Below are 21,550 nucleotides of genomic sequence, written 5' to 3'. Positions count from 1 at the left end.
GAGGGAGAGGAGGAGGATGTGAGGAGGAGGAGGAGGAGGAGAGGAGGAGGAGAGGAAGAGGAAGAGGAGGAGGAGGAGAGGAGGAGAGGGAGGAGGAGAAGGGAGGAGGAGGAAGAGGAGGAGGGAGGAGGAGGAAGAGAAGGAGGAGGAGGAAGAGGAAGGAGGAGGATGAAGAGGAGGGAGAAGAGGAGGAGGAGGAGGAGAGGAGGAGAGAGAGAGGAGGAGGAGGAGGAGAGGAGGAAGAAGAGGAGGAGGAGGAGAGGAGAGGAGAGGAGAAGGAGAGGAGGAGGAGGAGGAGGAGGAGGAGAGGAGGAGGAGAGGGAGGAGGAGGAGGAGGAAGAGAGGAGGATGTGAGGAGGAGGAGGAGGAGGAGGAGAGGGAGGAGGAGGAGGAGAGCAGGATGTGAGGAGGAGGAGGAGGAGGAGGAGAGGGAGGAGGAGGAGGAGAGCAGGAGGTGAGGAGGAGGAGGAGGAGAGGAGGAGGAGGAGAGGAGAGGAGGAGGAGGAGAGGAGGAGGAGAGGGAGGAGGAGGAGGAGGAGGATGTGAGGAGGAGGAGGAGGAGGAGGAGAGGGAGGAGGAGGAGGAGGAGGTGAGGAGGAGGAGGAGGAGGAGGAGGAGAGGAGGAGGTGAGGAGGAGGAGGAGAGGAGAAGGTGGAGGAGGAGGAGGAGGGAGGAGAGGGAGAGGAGGAGAGGAGGAGGAGGAGAGGAGGAGCGATTCACTCCACTCAGAGCGCAATAACGCGCAGAGCGCAGAGAGGAGGAGACTCACAACCAACCTGCGGAGGATTATCACGACTTTCTCAATTCTTTTACTTTTTTTTTTTTCACTCTCTATTATCTATTATATTTTTAACGCATCAACTTCTCTAAAGGATATGTCGGTGGCAGTTTCACAGAGCGTGTTCATCCTTCTCTCCTGCATGTTGCTGGACCCTGTGAGTAGATTTACAACACTTTCCACTCTTCTCAAGTAGTTTTCAATGCGTCAGTTCTTTGCCTGATGTTTGAATGTATGGTTGAGCACGTAGATCGATCTAGTAGAGCGTTGCCTTCAAGTATAAGTTGATGCGCACACTGGTGCACCCTGGTACCGGTTTTGGATGCAGCAGGACGCACCAATGTGCCCAAAATGAGAAGCTTGATTCATTGACAGAGGGAAGCTGTGGAGAGAAGGATTTAGTTAGAAATGATAAGGGATGTACCCAGGAAATATTTGGCTTTAGTTTAGTAAGGTTTTCATCAGCATTGCTTTTGTTATTTAAAGATGTTTTGCAATACTTTTTCAACTTGAGCTCATTGTTTTTAAAGCTGCAGTGCGAAGAATTGGAGCAAATATGATTTAAAAATGTTTATGAAACGGTCTCTATATCCTGACAGTAGTGCATGAGGCAGGTAATCTAAAAAAAAAGTAATGTACCTCTGTATCCTCTAGTGCTCCTAATGGCATCTGCAAGATTTCACAGAGCGGAGGAAAACGACCAATCAGAGCCGAGATGGAGCCTTTAGGTCTCTGAGCAGCTGTCAATAACTCACAAACTCTGATCAAATGGTCAAACTAACATCTTCTACTGTTTGAGCTGTAAAATGAGAAAGTTTGTGACCAGGCAGCCATGTTGAGATCAGTTGAGGAAATACCAAGCACCGCCCACCAGCCGGAGCACACTTTCTAATTTTACAGCTAAACAGTACGCTACAAGATGTGTCTGAAAACATTGAGGAGAGAATTAGGCATTACAGTAACAGAATATTGATTCATATTTGATCAGCGCTGCCTAGTTTGACTGTTAGATCAGAGTTTGTGAATGATTGACACTCTCTCTCTCTGAAATGACCTGTGACTGGCCAAAGTGTCCGGTCACGGGCTAGATGTTTAAGCCTGAAAACAGAGCCATGAGGAGGTGCAGAAGTCTAGTTTTCTCTCAGGACACTTGAATTACAATATGCTGAAAGGTTATTATGGATTTTTTTCCGAATGATGTCAAACACTTTCTACCTACTGCAGGTTTAAGTTTTTAAAATCAAGAATGACTTCCTCTCCCATCATCACAGCACCAGTCTCCTCCTCACTTCAGGTTCAGCCTCTGCTTTGTGTGTCAATACCCTCGGGGGCAAAAACCTGCAAAAGACATTTGGTACTAAAGCAAAACACTGGGCCACACCGTAATTGCTTTTCAGTGACATTCATGTGTTTTTATGTCCTAGCTGATCTCTTTTCACGACTACGGTTAAGGTGAATTATCAAAAGGTGCGTGTAGGTCTCCCAACAGGACACCATGGCAATCGCCTCCTTTATTGTCTGCCTCTGTACTCTCTGGTCTCCAGCGTCCTTATCTACAACCGTCTCCTGCAGAGAAGAATGTATGATTCATGCTGCAACGCAGTCAGAGGTCAAAGCCCTGAGAATAGCGTTCTGGCTTTTACATCTCTATTTGTACACACTGGCAGTGTTGAAAAATTAAGTAAAGGACACGATGGGTTGTCATTGCTGGTAGGGAAGGTAAAGATGATGATCATGATGATGGAGTAAAGGATGTTTTCTCCTGATACTACCAACGTCCACGGCTTTAGGCGGCCCTGATCCATCACTGACAACATATTCTCAAATCATATAGTCCAGAGGTCCATCGTTGGACGTGCTGCGTAGCCTAAGGAGCGAGATAAATCATAACTTTAATGGGGGAGTCACCTTGTGCGGGGGGAAGACGATGGAGTCATATGGCTAACAATAGCCACATAGTACCAGTCTGATTAATTTCCATGGAGAGGAGACTCATCCACCTAAGAGGCAGCAATAAATCTTGTGGTCCTGCAGAGGGTCTGCATGCTGCTGCATATATTCTCTGGTGGTGGTGAACCCTCATGGATTCAAAGCTGAAGATTAACTCCACGTCTTCCAAAGCACGCACATGCAAATCTGAGGAATATGGTGATTGAATCACAGTCAAAAGATTGATTTTGTGTCTGCCATGTATGTCGCGTGGAGAGAATAATGGCAGCCCGGTTCAGCTCATCTCAGGAAGACCCCCGCTGGAGACAATAGATGTGTTTGCCTTGACACGTGTCGCCACTGTTGAGAGGGCACATGCATGCAGCACAACTGATGCGGGATCATGCACGATGTGGCCTAAGAGATATACAGAAAACATGTGTGAAATGTTCTCTTTGCAGGTGTTTTCAGCGCAGAGTCAGATGTGTGACATGGTGAAGGAGATAGACAAGGAGAGGGGCCTGTGCGAGGCTCAGATTGAGAACAAAACCACAGGTATGTTTTGTGTGTTCGACATGCCTTTATTGTCCTGGCTACACCTATTCTGTTTTATCCTAATTTGCTTACTCCACAAGTAGGTTCTGATTGAACGAGCTCTAAAGACAACAAAAGCTGTTCAAACCTCCCCTCTGGCTTTACATTACACCTTGCATGGGTGAACACTGTTTTCCACCTAATACCAGCCTGCTGTCACATGTGCCTCAGTTCAATTTTAAAGAGGACCTATTATGATTATTTTCAGGTGCATACTTGTATTTTGGGTTTCTACTAGAACATGTTTACATGCTTTTAATGTTCAAAAAACGCTTTATTTTTCTCATACCGGCTGTGCTGCAGCACCTCATTTCACCCTCTGTCTGAAACGCTCTGTTTGAGCTCCTGCCCCGCCCTCCCAAAAAGCCCAGTTGGCTCTGATTGGTCACCTGGCCCACTCTGTTGTGATTGGTCAACTGAACCAAACTCTTCGGACTCCGCTCCAGCTCCACTCTAACTATCATTGTTTGAGGGCGTGCCGAAATAGCCGTTAGGCAGGTATTATGCAAATGTGTTACTTGGTGACATCACCATGTTACGGAAGAAAAAGCATTTCAGGCAGTTCAGGAGCAGTGTATCTGTGGCGTGGACTTTGGGCTTTGAAACTTTGCAGACCTTTTACATTCACAAAAAACTATATAACACATTAAAGGAAAGGGAAAAGCAGCGGGCAACCTCCGGGTCAGAAAAGTGAAGCTAATGCGAAAGAGCCTTAAACTTGCATTCTTTCTAATAGCCAGCAGGGGGCGACTCCTCTGGTTGCAGAAAGAAGTCTGATTGTATAGAAGTCTATGAGAAAATGAGCCTACTTCTCTCTTGATTTATTACCTCAGTAAACATTGTAAACATGAGTTTATGGTCTCAGTCGTTAGTTTCAAGTCTTCTTCAATACAGCATGATGTTCATTTAGTAAATTATGGTCCCATTTAGAGTCAAATAGACCATAAAGCAGGGGATGCTTTAGTGCGTGGCTACCTAGTCAGTTACAGGTTGCTACCACAGCGTTGTCCAGTCTTAGAACTTTAACCCTTTCACAGTGTGTTTTCAGTTCATGGTCCCCTAAAAATGTCTTATTCATGTTGTACTTAGCTCCACCCTCTCGTGTCACTTCTGGTTGCAAAAAAACAAGATGGTGACGGCCAAAGTGTTGAACTTGAGGCTTCAAAAGGGAAGTCCACAAACCAATGACTGACGTCACGGTGACTACATCCACTTCTTATATACAGCCTATGGGAAAAAGCACAAAAGAATAATAGGTCCTCTTTAAAGTAAACTTTCTAATTGATCAAATTTTTTCATTAAACGCCATTAAGAAAAATACAGCAGCGAGTGTGCAATAATGAAACTCACTTAGCTGATTTGGTGTTTCAATTTATTGTTGATGAAGCTGGAATTACATGTTGCTAAGTGGGGCGTTGCGTCCTCACAGCACGCAGCACATAATTAGGTTCTACAGAGAGATAATGGTGCTTCATTGAGCCTCTATTACCTCTGTGTGTAACCGACACCTCATCGATTCTAACTGTGAAAACTCTGTTTACTTTCACACATTGAAAAAGTCATTAAACACTCATTATCTTTTTTTTAATTTAGATAAAATTTCACTCCCAATAGATTCCATCAAATGTAAATGCTGCCAAATCCTCAGAGTGATGATGCAAATATCGCTTGGTAAACCGGATTTTTTAATAGTGATGAAATGGAGAGCAGGTGTGGATGTAGAAGGGCCCACTGTGGACAGTCACAGTGGTCGGGGCGGGGAGCTGTTTTATTAGTCATGGCGGCGGCGTGTTAACTCAGGTCGTTTTGGCTGCCATGGGAACTCCAGCGCTCCACCTTCACCTGAAGCAGGTTGCTGTTTGTCTCTGGAATTGAGTCATCGCACAACAGCTGTAGACATACACTGTTGTTTTCTTGGTGCATGTGCTGTTTCCATGTTTGGCAATTACTAACACACATGTTTTTGGCCTCTCTCTCTCTCGTTCTATGTGTCTTGGGCAGGTTGCAGTGGGACGTGGGACAAGATCACCTGCTGGCCCAGTGCCGATGTTGGAGAGGTGGTCACCATCCCTTGCCCCAAATATCTCTTCTACTTCTCAAGGAACGTTCCCACACGTAAGAATTTATAAAATAGGCTGTCTGCCTCCTAATTAAAAAAGGAGAATATTTGAATATCTATTTTTGAGCATTGCAATTTAAAAATATCATGACGTTTTTGTGATTTATTATTTGTTTCATACTGTTCAGAAATGAACAGTATTCTCATCAGTAACACAAAGTGAAAATACTATAGTAAAGGATAACATTCATTTTACAGGTCTTCAAATTTTATGGTAATTAGGTGATAATTAGTAAGTAACCTGTTTGAAATTTCTTTGGAATTACTGCCAAATTACCCCAAAGTTTACCTCAAAATTGATCGAAAATGACTTTATCATATACAATTATATTCCGCTATTTCCCAATAGCTGGTAATTAATTTAAAACACAAGAATACAAAGTTATTTGATATGCTTTATTTCCATGTCTGCTGGTAAATAGATAATAATTAGCAAATAACTTATTTGAAATTTCTTTAAAAACTCCCTGAATCATTACATCAGCTACCACGTTAAGGTAAGACACACAATGGTGAGATTTGTGTCTTCTATTAGTTTTTGTTTTCCCCCTCCGATGAAGAGCAGCCGCTTCTCAAGCTTAAGGGCCCTATTTTAACCATTGTATGCTATTTTAGCATTTAATGGTTAAATAATATCTCAAAACTGGGACAACCCATATGTAATATATAGTGATAGCTCCCTGATTACGTCAAGTCCTAAAACATATTTGTAATCTTTGGGAAATTATGACTACCTCACCTTAATTGTCACATAATGTAAAGGATGCCTATTCATGGAGTAATAAGTAATGTGTAGGATATTTAAAGGACTGACAGCGATGCTCCAAACGTGCCATGCTGTTGAGTCTTTGTCGGTATCATCACGCTTCACGCTATAGACCGGAAATAGGACTTACAAAGTACACTGAGCAGCATCCTGGTGGCTTATACTCATGATATCATGATCACCTGTTGTTTCTATCTTTCCTGACACCACATCTCATGTATCACAAAGAACACAGTTAAACTGAAAACCCATGACACAGCTGAGTCACAAAAAGACAAACAACTTCTCATCCGGGACACCATCCACGCATCAAAGACACTTTCTGTTTATTTGTGCTCCTTTAATCTATGAGAAGCCTCACAGGGAAGTAATAGTAGTAGTACTCATAAGGGAAGTCACTCTCTTGAGGATTTAAATTGCAGCGTGTTGTTCCTGAGATGAGTTTCCTGTATATCTCCATTTGTCATTAATTACCACACCAAGTCCCCTCAGTGTAATTACACGGAAAGAGTTGATTGTATTCAGCCGGCGGAGAGGCCTCAATTTCAACATGGTGCCTTGAGAAATGTTCCTTTATTGGAGTTGAAGCAGCTTGAAGTTAGCTTGTAAAAACACTTGTACAGTTCTTTGATAAGTTGTACTTTTTTATAGTAACAATGGATCAGATGGCTATGTGTGTACCGTGTGTCAGTTATAGTGACCAACCCACAGAGAATTGCTTCCAGGGATGACGTATTTTTGTAGGCCAACCTGGAAGTTAGCATCTAACTAAAAACCCATTCCAGGTTTTAGGACTCATTATTGTAGCACTCTATTACAATTCTACAATTTAATTTAGTAGACGCTTTTGACCAAAGCGACGTACATCTGAGAATTCATACAACACAAGCAAGGATCTAGATAGGAGAGAACAATGTGAGTAACTGCCAACAACAGCTTCAAGTCCGATCGGACACAGGTGCCGACAGGCAGTGCACAGAAGCAATGCACTGAGTGTATAGAAGCAGATATATATATAGATATATATAGATATATATTTATATATCTATATATATCTATATAGATATATAGATATATATATATATTTTTTTGTCATCATCCTCATTAACAATATCAACAACGTCATCAATGTCATCATCATCATGAATATCCTATCAATGGGAGAACCAGGGGCCTTTCATTGGCCGAGCGTAGTGGGCGGGAGGAAGCGTAGACCTGGACGAGGGAGTTCAGGTGGGCGGGAGCCGTTTTTGTTGCTGTTTTGTAAGCGAGCAACAGGGTTTTGAATTTGATGTGAGCAGCAACTGGGAGCCAGTGGAGGGATATGAACAGATGATCTGCAGATGATCTGGATCATCTGCAGAGGTTTGAATGTGCATACACGGAGGGCCTGCTAGTAAGGAGTTGCAGTAGTCTATTTAGCTCTATAATAATAATAATAATAATAATGTCAGGGAGAGTGGAGCAGGAGGACCCAAATGCAGGAGATCACAGACTACAGGAACTTGGCGAAGTAATTTTAATTCAATCTCTAATGCAGGGGAAGGCAAAACTGAAACTCTCATAACAAATCAAGGATCCAACAAAGACTGAAGGGAAAACCAGAGGACTTAAATACAAACTGATCTGACGAGAGGATGAAGTGCAGGTGGAGAGATGGGCGGAGGAGCTCAGGGGAGGGGAATGAGGTGATTAGGCCGAGGAATGGGCAAGGAGCTGATTGGCTGGGGAAAAACACCGGGAACAAGAAAGGAGCTGATTGGTTGGGAAGAAGTAACGAGGATGATTCAGAGCAGGTGTGTAGACGGGCAGAACTCTGGGAGTGTGTGTGTGGTTGATGGAGACTAAAACAGAGCTAAAAGGAGAATGAATTTTGGATTCACATTCACCAGGTGGCCAGAAACACGACTCAGCTTTTCTGCGACACAAGTAGGGGAGTGAGCGTTATGGAAAATCAGTTGGGAACCACTGGCGTAGAATAAAAAAGCGAGAAAGACCACTTTGGATGGGTCCAATAAACACAGGACTTTCAACCAGGAGACCGGTGTTCGAGAGTGGTGTTTTGTAAGATACGTTAGTGACGTTTGTGACGTGTATTTTAGTGACATTTGTGACGTGTTTTCCGTACTTATGTTACTTGTTTCTGTATTGTACTTAGTTTATGTACTTATTTAAAGACCGATCATAAAGACCAATCAATCAACTTAGTGGTCTTGTTGCCTAAACCTAACTGCAGACGTAACCATAGTTTTGTTGTGTGGCTTACAAATGACATGCGAAAAGGCTAAATGCGTCATCACGCGTGGAATGTCATTATAATGTCGTGTCATTTATATTGTACGCCTTCCCGTGAGATTGGGTTGTTCTGTCAGATTTGTACCTGTCTTTGGTTGTGTGTGTGTGTGATACCTGAAACAACTTCACAACCCATAGTTGCTCCATCATCCGTGCTGTGCCTTGAACAAGTATAAAGTTACAGATTTCAGCCGTAAGTGATCGCAGTGCTTTTACACACCTGAGTGCCGAGTCTGCACACATGGTGAGGGGGTTTCTGCCCCTGTAATCCAGCCAGTATTTCCCCCATCATATTTCAGGACATGAGAGGGACTCAAACCGAGGATTTATCATCAGGATGTGCAGGCACGGTGCGGAGGAGAGGGGTTTTTCTGGGAAGCTGTGATGTGACCCAGATGGGAGATATAGTGACCCGAAAGATGAGAGCACTCCAGGGAAAAGAGAGGGGACACATAAAGAATCACCAGATTTGTGGGGTTGAAGCCAGAAGAGGTATATTTCACCGACATGTCAAAGGTTCACAGAATCAACACGCCCCCCGCCGTGCAGGAACCAGGATGAGCAGCGAAGGGGGACTTAAAAGAGAGAGTTGGGATTATACGTGGCCCTGTGCTGCACCGATGTGCATGCTATCAATTATGCAGTAAATCAACAAATCAGTGCAGGCCTCTGCTGGTTAAACCTGCTCCGCTCTCAGGTCACGTAAGGAGGACTTCATTAAGGGATGATGATGATGATGATGAAAGGTCTGGGATTTGTGCATTGTAAATCACTGTTGCAGTCGGGTCAGAACCTTTACAGGAACTACGAAAAACAACCTTGTTTGTGCAACTTGACCGCTGTGCGTTTTGCAGTTTATTCGTTTTATTTTGAACCCTGAGAGGTTAGAGAAATATGAATGTTTTTGTGAGCGTGGCAAAAAAGTCAATTTAGCTTATTATCAAATGTATTCACTGTAGACTCAAGTTATTGACACATCCCAAGCTATTCGTTTTATTAGCCTCACACACTCAAAAAAACAAGCATTACGAAACACCGCGCCACAGAGATTCAGGGCCAAGTCATAAATTTAGTTGAGATAGAGTTCGCCACTCTCATGAACTCTTTACCTAGTAGGTCTAACACAAACACACAGTCATTCATCTCGTTCAATAACAAGCTCAGAGTGACAGAGTGCCTGGCTGTCAATGGTTTCACCTACATGCCATTAGCTCAGCTGAAGCTAATCCTATATAATATGAATGTTCCTCCAAGATATTAGGAAGTATAAAGCGTTGGACTATACAACATTGACAGAAAAGCCCAGATTAACAAAAAAAAAGCCTTGAAATTAAAACAATGATGGAGCGATTAGCTCGTTTGAGCTCTTCTCGTTGTCGTGCATGACACTGAAAATCCTCGCAGTCATGTTTTGGGGGGATGATGAAAGCATTCTTCTGGCAATCCCTCAAACAAGCCAAATCCAGTGGTGGCATGGGCTGAAACAGCAGGGGCTTATCATCGCCTTTGTGTCTTGTCATGTTGTTTGAGGAAGCTAAGCCTCCGTCTTCTCTGCAATACGCCACTCAGGTATTTGTGAGCTGACCATATTTTAATGCCAAATATATTCTAAGACTCTGGATTGTTGGTCATTTCCCAACTCGGGCTTGATTTGATAGTGGCTGTGGAGCGATACGATTGGGAAATGTGAGGAATGTCCTACATTTTTAGATTTCTACAGCAGCATTCAGTGCCAAGGATTAATTTGTCGCCAACACACGCAGCTTCCTTTCTTCACGGAAAGGAGATGAGGAAATGCTACAAATAAATATTACACAATATCAGACTGAGATGTCAATCTGTGCTTCTTAGAGCCGGTTAGAGGATTAGATATGCCTCACTGACGTTGTAAGAAGGGATCTCTATCTAATGATGATAAGTGTCTTATCTCAACTTCGATGCATTCTCTTCCTGTTATAAAATGATATCTTCAAAAAAAGTCAAACTCTGTAGCTCTACATTTGACCTGCACATGTAGCACATTTGACCTGCACATGTAGCACTTTTGACCTGCACATGTAGCACTTTTGACCTGCACATGTAGCACTTCTAAAGGATGTTATATGATCCAATACTAAAATGCTTTTCCAAAGGATTTTGATATGCATAATAATTTCTTAGGATTATAATTTTTTTTTTTTTTACATTTTAGCCTCTATAGACAGATATATGAGACAGACAGGAAATATGGGATGAGATGCAACAAAGGTCTCTGACCTTAACCAGGCCACCAGAAAGTAAAGTGAGACAAAGGCATGTTTTACCCTCAGGAGCTTTTTAGCCCTTTCAGCATGTTGTTTCTGTTTTCCCGCCTACAAACACCTTGTTTCAAGACATGGCTGGTGGCTTTTTCAAGCAGAAAAGTTCTGACAAACCATGGCTGTATTCGAAACCGCATAGTAAACTAGTAGTACGTACTGATTTGGCCAAAATGTAGCATGTACTATGTAGCAGGTAGCATGTAGTATGAAGTATGCGAACAAATGCAAAATTTACAGCATGCCAAAAGTACTCGGATGTCATACTGATTTGGAAAAAATCTCTAGTATGCATCGGACCAGTCTACCTCGTCCTACTGTATCCCACAATGCAAAGTGCTGGACCACTACAGGCTACAGTTACCACAACAACAACAACAGCCCAAAACGGCTCGTTTTTTACATTTTTCGTAGCTATTTCATCATTAAATTCAATTCTGAACATTGTTGAGGTGAGAAATCAACTGTGTAGATCTTGAATGTTTACAGTTTTACAATATTAGATGGCGAATTAAACATTTGCTCCAACTTTTTCAGAGTTAAGAAGCTCCAGAAACTGCCGTGACAGCTAGCTAGCCAGCGCCTGCCGGGGTCGCTGGCTCACCAGCCGGGCGGTCACGCTCACAGACCTCTATGAGCTGGCTGGAGCTCTCTCTAGAGACCAGCCTGTAGACGAGAGGCTTTTATTTCCTTGTTGACGGATAGTTTTTTTTAATATAACACAAATGTCCATTATAAATTAACGGGAACCTGTGGTTATGCCTTTTTGGAGTTGAAAAGCTCCACAATCACCCGCGGGTGTAGCTCGCTCGCCAGCCGGCCACTGATGCCGGACACAGACAGCTCTCTACTGAGCCTCTAGTCAACTGTACTGTACAGAGCTCCTCTCAGATGAAAGTGCCCTCTCCTCTCTTTATGGTCACTCTAATGGACTTGGACCTTTCACTTCTGCCCCCCACGGGCAGGCCAGAGTAAAAATATCTCTCTGCTGGACTGTTCGCCTGCTGTGTGTGTGTGTGTGTGTGTGCAGCCTGAGAGTAATTAAGAAACAGATGGAGGCAAATACACATGGGAACCGTCCTGGCGAGTCTGAGCCGGTGGGACGACTGATCCCCTTCAGTCATTCCTTCCATTTCCTTTTAGTATTTGGGTGTATTCCAGCGAGACACATACATCTCCGGTGTGACATAATTAAGTGTGAGTAAATGTAGGAGAAGTTTAGCCTTGTGGCTCATACACCCCCTTCCCTCCCATAACACACACACAATACTATACTTATGATTATATAAATAGTGAATTCTACTTGAAACACATTGAACATGCTAGAGCAATGAGTTGTATTCGTGCAAGAGTAATGTTGAATATTCCCTCTGTCCCTCTGCTCATTAGGTAACCTGTCAAAGACCTGCACTGAGGGTGGCTGGACCCCGATCAGCATTGACTCATACATAATGGACTGCGGATACAATCCCAACAACACCATAGATGATAACACGTCGGTATGGCAACCACAAAACTCTTCCACTCCCATGTTGTTTTCTGGTGCTTCGTGTTAAATGTCAAACTCAGTCCTGATGAACTGTTTTCAGTGAGCGTAAATGTATTTTTGCAGGGAGAATTCTTCGACGCCATCAAAGTGGGCTACACCATCGGTCACAGCGTGTCCCTCGTTTCTCTGACGATCGCCATCACCATCCTGTGTCGCTTTCGGTAAGGATGCAACTTAATGTCCCTGCGTAAAGGCAATCAAACACCTTTTTTTCCATCATTTAGAGCGATAAAAACCCTTCAGATCTCTCATTTCACACCACGCTTCCTGCGTTTTATAGAGGTTTTATAGTGTTTTTCACACAGTAATGTGTCTCTGCCAGATTTTGTGGGACAAAGACATCCAAATTTGACATTATCTTGCTGTTGCGACATTTCTCAAACAAAGCGCTCAAATGCAAGCAGCCATAAAGTCAAACCACTTAGACTGTTGTTCACAGCATGTTCCCCTTTTGGACCTTCAGTCCTGGGGTTGCAGAGAAAAAAGTGTGCATGTTGGCATGACACACACACCACTGATTATTGGAATAAGTTTAAGTGTGTGGCTTCTAATAAACAACCCAGTTTGTTCAGTTGGGTGTGTTTTGCATTTGGAGTGTTTGTGTTTTACGGGCTAAACAACAAGGGATGTGTTTACACCTTGGGGTTATGAAATGCCAAATATTTTGGACTCTCAGACAGGATGTGAACAGCGTTCGCTGTTTATATTCAGCTGCAGACGGCCGTGTTCAGGCAGCTGGTTGACGCTGCGTGTCATCGCCTGATGGGTTTACACAATTCACCCACCGATCATAAGCTCACCGGGAAGGCATTTGTCTGAGAACACCCAGGAGAGAGAATTTACATTAGTAACATTTTCTCTGCAAAAACAAACCCCTGATTTGTTCTTGTTTACCTCTGTGCTGAATGTCAAGGGTGTTTCACGTTTGTTTCTGCATGATAAATATACGTTTCACTGGAAAACTACGTCCTACATCCAAGTAGGAAACATACAGATGGCCTTTCATGACAATTATAGGTTGCTTTATATTTAAATAACAGCAGGAGCACATTACAAGGCAAGCTCAAACACTTTATTAGGCTACTCCATCAAAAAGTAAGCACAACTACAAGCCAAGTGTACCCTTCTGTAGGCCTATAAGGCAAGAATACTTAATTATACTTTTCTTAAGTCTATCTCGATCAAAAGATTAAGTACAAGTAGGACTATAAGCCAAGTATACTTAGACTTCTCTATACTTGTCAGTATGAGCCAAGTATACTTAGGCTTTTCTGTATACTTGTCAGTATAAGCCAAGTATACTTAGACTTTTCTGTATACTTGTCAGTATGAGCCAAGTATACTTAGACATTTCTGTATACTTGTCAGTATGAGCCAAGTATACTTAGACTTTTCTGTATACTTGTCAGTCTAAGCCAAGTATACTTAGACTATTTTGTATACTTTTCAGTATGAGCCAAGTATACTTAGACTTTTCTGTATACTTGTCAGTATAAGCCAAGTATACTTAGACTTTTTTGTATACTTGTCAGTATAAGCCAAGTATACTTAGACTTTTCTGTATACTTGCCAGTATAAGCCAAGTATACTTAGACTTTTCTGTATACTTGTCAGTATGAGCCATGTATACTTAGACTTTTCTGTATACTTGTCAGTCTAAGCCAAGTATACTTAGACTTTTTTTTTTTACTTTTCAGTATGAGCCAAGTATACTTAGACTTTTTTGTACACTTGTCAGTATGAGCCAAGTAAACTTATCTATACTTTTCTTAAACTTATCTTAAGTTTAAAATAAGTATACTCATAGCACACTTAAATACACTTCTTTTTAGTAAGGGATAGTCATGTCCAGTAAGCGCAACTCTCCTCAGCTAAAATACACATTCTTTCTGTGAATGTTTGCCCCCCGTAAATTAAGTCTGCAGAGTTTCTGTTGGATATTTCCTTGATATTTATTCCGATTGCATGCTTTGGTGCCGTAAACACACACTTTATCAGATGATTTTCGGGATAGGTCATGTAAACAGTTCATTTGAGATCTTTAATCAGAGGGAATTCATTAAAAGAGAATTATGCGTGTCGCTTTTTCCTTCTTGATTTAACTGCTGATTTGTCCTATTTTGCAGGAAGCTGCACTGCACAAGAAACTACATCCACATGCATCTGTTTGTGTCTTTCATACTGAAAGCTGTTGCTGTTTTCATCAAGGACGTGGTTCTGTATGACGTCTGGGAGACAGACAATTGCCAGTCGCCTGTGAGTAGGTTGCACTCTCCTCTCTGTGCCCTTGAACGCCACCGTGTCACTCGTCAACATTTTATTAGTGAATTTTACAAGTTAACTCGTCCCTCTGATGTACGAGCAGCCGGCCGCTGCTGTCCTTTTGGCTGAGGCGAAATGCATCTATTTAATTACTCACTCAGACTTGACTGACTTTAATGCTTTGTCTCTGAGTTTACTTAACGTGTGAGCGCTCAAGTGTTTGTGGGTGTAGCAGTGTTTGCCTTCCACTCCTGAGACGATGTTTCCTCATTCATCTGTCCAGCAGGATGTTGTGAGAGTTCCGGTTTGCTGAGCTGAGCATTAAGCCTGAACTACAGAGAGCTTTGCCAAAAAATCACATTTGAACAATATCAAGAGCCGAGTTAAGATAAGGTGTGAGATAAGCTACCGGATTGGGTACTGTTCCATATAATGAGGCTTTTTTTTTTTTATTACTATTTGATTGATCAAGTCACCAACGTCAGAGGTGTTTTCTCAGGCCGTGCTCCAGCTGAACCCACTGCTTTATTACCAGAGAGGATTAGAGCAGCAGACTGTAAATCACCTGCTTTATTATCTCTAAGTGCTGATTGTTAATGGCTGAGTTTAGGTATATCCTGGATTGTCCTGGTCCAAACACAGCTGCTAACCCTCTCAACTGTTTCTGTACTCAGGGTTAAAAAAAAGACTTCTTTTGTAGAAATCAACATATTAAAGGGGGACTCCAAACTGTATGTTCTGTAGTCCATTCATCTTGTGTATACATGGATGGTTTTCTTAAAATAACAAAATAATATTGGCATTTGATTTTTCAGTGTTCGATGAACACCATTTCCCATAAGTCCTAGACACCTCGGTTTAACATCCTCGTCTCAACCAAGCCCCCAGAAAGAGCGCTGGTCGTTGATCCCAATTTTCATAGTGGCCAAACGGCGGCACTACAACTTCCGTGTCCGTCATGTGATGCCATTGGACCCAAAAAGACTTTTTCCTATAGACTTACATTAGGAAAGAGACTTCTGTAACTCAGCGGAATTTTTTTTTTTTTTGAGGTGAATCAACTTCCCAGCATGAACACTTGAATAGTCCTTATTTAAATCATTAGGTCCTAAAAGTTGTAAAAAGCACTAATAGCTGAATCCAGAGTTATTTCCCTTCCTCCGTTTATGTGAATGAGACCCAGACCGAGGCTGGAGCGAGGGTTGCTATATGGTGCTTATAGTGACTGATAATGCCTATTTAATAGACAACAGTGTAATCGGCTGACTATGAGATATAAAAATGAACATGAATCTCAAATACTTTGTCTGCAGATTTAATCAGTCTAGCGATTATAATTACTATAATCAGCACAACCATAACCCCTGTAGAATTTACTCTAATTATATGATGCTCATATTACAGTAATTGCGATAATGACTGTCTCCTCGCTGCTGCTTTTGATTGCCAAGTTTGACAAAATTGTTTTCTCATAAGTGAATCATCAATACTAATTTTAGAGTAATTCACTAAAAACGTTCTCCGTGCATAGCCTCGTCCACTGGCAATTATATTTGTCTTCATCATTTTGAATTGTAATCAAATTGCTCGACATTCAATGGTAATGCAATAAGCCGCTAACATGCTAGTTTCTCCTGCAGGTGGGCTGCAAGGCAGTGGTGGTCTTCTTCCAGTACGGGGTCATGGCGAGTTACTTCTGGCTGCTGGTGGAGGGCCTCTATCTCCACACTCTGTTAGCCGTTTCCTTCTTCTCTGAGAGGAAGTACTTGTGGTGGTACATCCTGATTGGTTGGGGTACGTGTGCCAGTCTCCGTGCCATCTGTCGATGAATACACACCTAGGCTCATTTGCGAGGAGATTAGATCCATCCGTTTGTCCAAAGTGGCAGCCAGAAATCAAATGCCCGTCAAGAGCAGGCAACGTGAATGTCTTTTTGTCTTACAGCCACACATGATGAAATGTAAATGAATTTATAAATACGATTTTATACATGCACAGGAAATGCTGTGCCTATTTCATGTGCATATGAATGAGTCCTGCTGCCAGTTTTAGATTAGCAGCAGCAGGCAGCTGCCACTCCACTCCACTGTTATAATTCAGTCTAAGCGTCCTGCTATGCTTTTGGTGCTCTTGATAGGAAAACATTGAATTAATCCATGCATGTACGGCAGACATAATATGTGAATAACATGTGAAACAACACATCAGACAATTTGGACTTTTTAATATTTTTAATGGATATATGTGGCAACAGAGATTTTGACCGTGCTTATCATAAATACATCTTAAAAATATTTTTGGCCCTTCATTTTCATCTTTCAAACACTTGACTTTGGCCTTTTCGGTCCTAAAATTCCAATGTTACTTGCCTTTGAAATGTATACTCAACAACCATTCCCCAAATTTCTGATGTTCTTTTTTTTCCATCACAGCAATAAAGTTACTCTATAAATAGACCTGAAATGTTGTGTCTGCCAGCAGGAAAATGGAAACAAGCCTGTGACTTTCCTGCAGATACCCAGGATGAGCCAATATTGGCACAGAGAGCACATATGAGTCAGGTTTAAAATGATAGCTACCCAAAAGGCAATATAACTTTAGCTATAAAATCATCCAAAAGATTAACAGTGGGCTCAAGGCTCACCGTCATATTTGGTGGTGTTGAGTCAGTGTGGTGTTTGTTTGGACATAATTAATAGTTTGTGACATAGAGATCATATTAATGTTGAAATAACTTGCAACAAATTCTGTTTATGTTTCTTTTTTTGCAGGCGCGCCAACCATCTTTATCTCAGCGTGGGTGATTACAAAGGCTTATTTAAATCATCTCGGGTGAGTTAGTCATTCGTCTTTGCTTTAATCTCGTTGATTAACATTACTTATCAGTACAACAGACTTAAACAATACACATTTACACACTCAGAATGTAATAATAATAATAATAGCTGGTCTCAGTGGAGGTCTGTGGTGAACTATTAATCTGCAACATGCAAAGTAATTAGCCGTAACGTTACCTCAGACAAGAGCTCAGTGTTTCATGGCTACCTTACAAAACCAAAATATGCAGTAACTACATATTTATTCAAAATAAAATGTTCTTTACCATATAAAAGTTATCATAGTATGTGTTAGTAATGTGGAATTTCCTAAAAAGAAGAAAAACTCTCAGGCTTTGTTATGTTTAAGCTAGCTAGTGAGGCTTTTCCCATCTTCATGTGTCCGTAGTCAAAGAACATATATGGATAAGAAGTGAAAATCAGTTCAATTGCAACATTAGCGCCCAGCAGCAAAGCTACGCTTCTGCCATTTTGGACTGAAAGCGACTACAGGACGCTAGTAAAACGTCCGCCTAAAATGTGCCGTACAAAAGCAAAACAAAATTATTTCTATTGTATTGTCATTTTCTATCGAAACAGCCTGTGTTGAACAATACAATATTATAAATATAATAAGCGCTTTCAGTCCAAAATGAGGTTGAGAGTTATGTTTCTTTGCGTCTATACTCTTTGCCATAGTTACTGCTTTCTGCTCTCATATAGCACAGCTCAAAGGTTTGTTCTATCTCAATTTATTCTTTTATTTTGTGAGAATTTGTTGTTTTTGTCGCTTCCGACAGATGCTGGGAGATAATCGACGACCGCCCATGGTGGATCATTAAAACACCTATTTTAGTCACCATACTCGTGAGTCACGGCACCTCTTTATGAGTAACGTTTCATACGCAGCTCTTCACAATGCAATCACATTAATCAGTCCTTTTAACTCTCTCGGCAGTTGAACTTTTTCCTCTTCATCTGCATAATCCGGATTTTGCGACAGAAGATGAATTGCCCCGACATCGGAAGAAAGGAATCCAATCAATACTCGTAGGTTTTCAGCGCAGAATGTTTCTATCATTGCATGGGTTACAGTCATTTCTTATCAGGTGACATTGAATAAATTATCTTTCTGACGCTATGTTGTCGGTGGTGAGTAATCATAGCTCTCTTGACTCTGGTTTTTGTGCGTTTTAACAAGCCTTCTCTTCACTGTCCCTACTTTTTTTTTAGGAGACTGGCTAAATCCACTTTGTTGTTAATACCTCTTTTTGGCATAAACTACATCATTTTTGCCTTCATCCCCGACCACATCCACCCACAAGTGAGGATGGTGTTCGACCTTATTCTGGGGTCATTTCAGGTAACGCCACATAACAGCATGCAAGGTGTTACTTAGCAGTCTGTCAGCTTCCCAAATGTCAGACAGAAGCAGCACTACTTCTTGTGTTTTAGGTAAAGATTTGTGCTGTAAAGTTACATCAGCTTGGTAACATGAAGACAATTTGTCTGATTAAGCAACTGAATTATTTGTTTAGCAGACATGTTTAATTTTGTACGCATGAATTATGAGGTCGCTGATTTACCGAGTATCAAATTGAATGTGAACGCTGAGAGCCAAGTGCAGCGATGGAAACCTAGCGATGGAAAGTATTCTCAATTTATAACCATTTTAGCTCAGAATGATATCTCCTGGGAACGTTTCCCAGAGATCTAAATGATGAACCTCCTGTCTGGGCCTGAAGTTGGTCATAATCTTACCGTCATTATTCATACGCAAGCATTTTGAGTGTTCTTCCAGCTGTACTAGCACAAAATCCTTTATTGGGCGGTAACGTTTTATCTCTCTTCTCTCTTCTTCAGGGTTTTGTTGTTGCTGTTTTGTACTGCTTTCTGAACGGAGAGGTAAGAACATTTTAAAAAACAGCTCTTTTAGATGTTAACTGTCCTTTTATGCCAGCACATCAAATTTTCAGTCCCTCTCCTGCCCTCTTAACACCCTCTCTTCATCCTGTTTGTCCACCCCCCCTCGTCTCCCCTGCAGGTACAGGCGGAGATGAAGCGTAAGTGGCGCAGATGGATGCTGCAGAGGTTCCTGGGCACTGACACGAAGTACCAGCAGCCCTCTATCGGCAGCAACGGCAACAACTTCAGCACCCAGATCACCATGTTGACCAAGTGCAGCCCTACAACGCGCCGGGCGTCTGAGTGTCAGGAACACCTCTCTGCCATCTGAAACCCATTTACGGTTAACACCCCTCTCCGTTTGTATCGTTGGGTACTGAATCGTACACACATGCACTGTTGCAACGCAGTTGATATTGGTTACTGAAGGTTAATATGACATTTTAGTACTGAAGCTAATATGTGTTCATTGTAACTTTATCCATTACCTGTAAAAAAAAAATTTGTGTTTTTCTTGCAAGGGTGGAAAGGCGTCTTACAAAACACCCATTTAGTAAAATGGGTTATTAATTACCTTCACATGAAGAATTAGTTTCCATAAAAGACTGTTGTAATGCAGCTTTGATCAGGAAGAAGCGTCCACTGTTCTGGAGGTTGACTGGCAGGTATCTGTTATTTACATATAAACTCGTCTCACGCTGATACATCTGCAAACAGATTAGTTCGGACGACAAAGTAGAGCTTTGCTGAGATCACACATGACGAGTCAACCCCAACGGGTTACTGACAAGTTGTTGAAAATCAATTCTCAGAATAACATTAATAAAGTCTTTTCTAATGAACACACTACAGGATGCTGAAGGGAGAAAGATAGTGAATGTGAAATTAAAGTGAAATGGAGCTCTTGGCCAGCGGTTTACATCTGATGTTAAGCAACAGTTGGACAGAGCCAAAGATGAGCTGTGTCCTATAAGAAGCAAGATGTTTATTAAAAGGGTGTGTTACACAAGAGGACTCCAAGCACTTAACCTAATGGCCCATGTTGCTGAGGGGACCAAAGGTAACAGCATTACTGTAATGACAGTGTCAGGCTGTCATGAACGGCAGTAGTCACAGAGGAGGGATCTATAGCGCGACCGACGTCCCTATCCCGTCTGTGACAGTTTTATACGGGCCATACACTCGGCTGAATTACTGCCGGATAACATTCCAGAGGAGACTCTAAAGCTCCCGCTTGTGAAATTTATCTCAGATTACAAAGGCTTTTAGTTTTGGTATGAGTGCGCGGTCGCTGAGCAGACGTTCATTTTGACTGTTTCTGCAACTAATGGACCAGATGTATTCCATTATTAGTCCACACGATACACAACATTGTGAATAAATATGTGGCAACACTGATTAACTTCCATTAACTGGATTGCATGGATAATTCATTTCATTGCATCGATTGTTAGCTTTCTATTTTATTCTATATTCACAGAGTCAATCAATATTGTTATTGTTAATGTACTATACTGTTTTCTGGCCGGTCGGCCCACCACTTTGGGTCCAGATGGAAATATCTGGACAACTACATGATGGATTGCCATGAAAATTGTGTACATTCATTGTTCCCAGAGGATGAATCTTAATGATGATCTTCTTCTTATCTAGCGCCACCAGCAGGTCAAAGGTTCCATCATCTACCAGATGATATTTGGGCAACATTTTTTTTTACAGACATTCATTATTACAAGTAGATGGACCCTAATGACTTTCTCCTCTAGCGTCACCGAGAGGTTGTGGTTCAACATCTATTGGATGGATTGTTTAGTTATTTATTATTTATATGTATATACAGTATATATATGATATATATTTTAAATATTGTTTATTTAGTTCAGACATTCATGTTCTAAATGAATTGTAATAGTAATGGTTATGCCTTAAAGGACCAGTGTGTTGCATTTTGGGGGATATATTGGCAGAAATTGAATATAATATTCATAACTATATTTTCATTAGTGTATAATCACCTTAAACTAAGAATCGTTGTGTTTTCATTTGCTTAGAATGATCATATCTACATACGGAGCGGGTCCTCTTTATGGAGCCGGCCGTCATGTTTCTACAGTAGCCCAGAACGGACAAACCGAACACTGGCTCTAGATAGGGATATTCACGTTTTCGTGTTGGGCACGAGAGAATTTTCAGTTAGTTGCAATCTGCAACCTCGCCGCTAAATGCCGCCAAATCCTACA

General features: G+C 41.8%; 1 protein-coding gene across 1 annotated transcript; it reads left to right on the top strand.

The window, feature by feature from the left end:
- The first annotated feature begins 744 nt into the window (after positions 1-744).
- Positions 745-21,344, top strand: LOC119497993 (vasoactive intestinal polypeptide receptor-like). Its single transcript, XM_037786463.1, has 13 exons — positions 745-935; positions 3,169-3,262; positions 5,303-5,416; positions 12,168-12,277; positions 12,391-12,488; positions 14,454-14,583; positions 16,230-16,383; positions 17,361-17,421; positions 18,206-18,272; positions 18,364-18,455; positions 18,639-18,768; positions 19,269-19,310; positions 19,450-21,344. Exons 1-13 carry the CDS (start codon positions 876-878, stop codon positions 19,639-19,641), a joined length of 1,344 nt encoding a protein of 447 aa, XP_037642391.1. The 5' UTR covers positions 745-875; the 3' UTR covers positions 19,642-21,344.
- The last annotated feature ends 206 nt before the right edge of the window (positions 21,345-21,550 follow it).

The sequence above is a fragment of the Sebastes umbrosus genome, chromosome 12, assembly GCF_015220745.1.
Source record: "Sebastes umbrosus isolate fSebUmb1 chromosome 12, fSebUmb1.pri, whole genome shotgun sequence".
NCBI lineage: Eukaryota > Metazoa > Chordata > Actinopteri > Perciformes > Sebastidae > Sebastes > Sebastes umbrosus.
Note: the sequence above shows the minus strand (reverse complement) of the source record. Positions and strands in the feature narration are given on the sequence as shown.

Excerpts from the sequence above, each read along its gene's own strand:
- LOC119497993 (XM_037786463.1), top strand. The coding sequence starts at position 876 with ATGTCGGTGGCAGTTTCACAGAGCGTGTTCATCCTTCTCTCCTGCATG. Across the intron at positions 16,384-17,360 it reads GTACATCCTGATTGGTTGGG|GCGCGCCAACCATCTTTATC; the intron begins GTACGTGTGCCA and ends CTTTTTTTGCAG. Across the intron at positions 19,311-19,449 it reads ACTGCTTTCTGAACGGAGAG|GTACAGGCGGAGATGAAGCG; the intron begins GTAAGAACATTT and ends TCTCCCCTGCAG.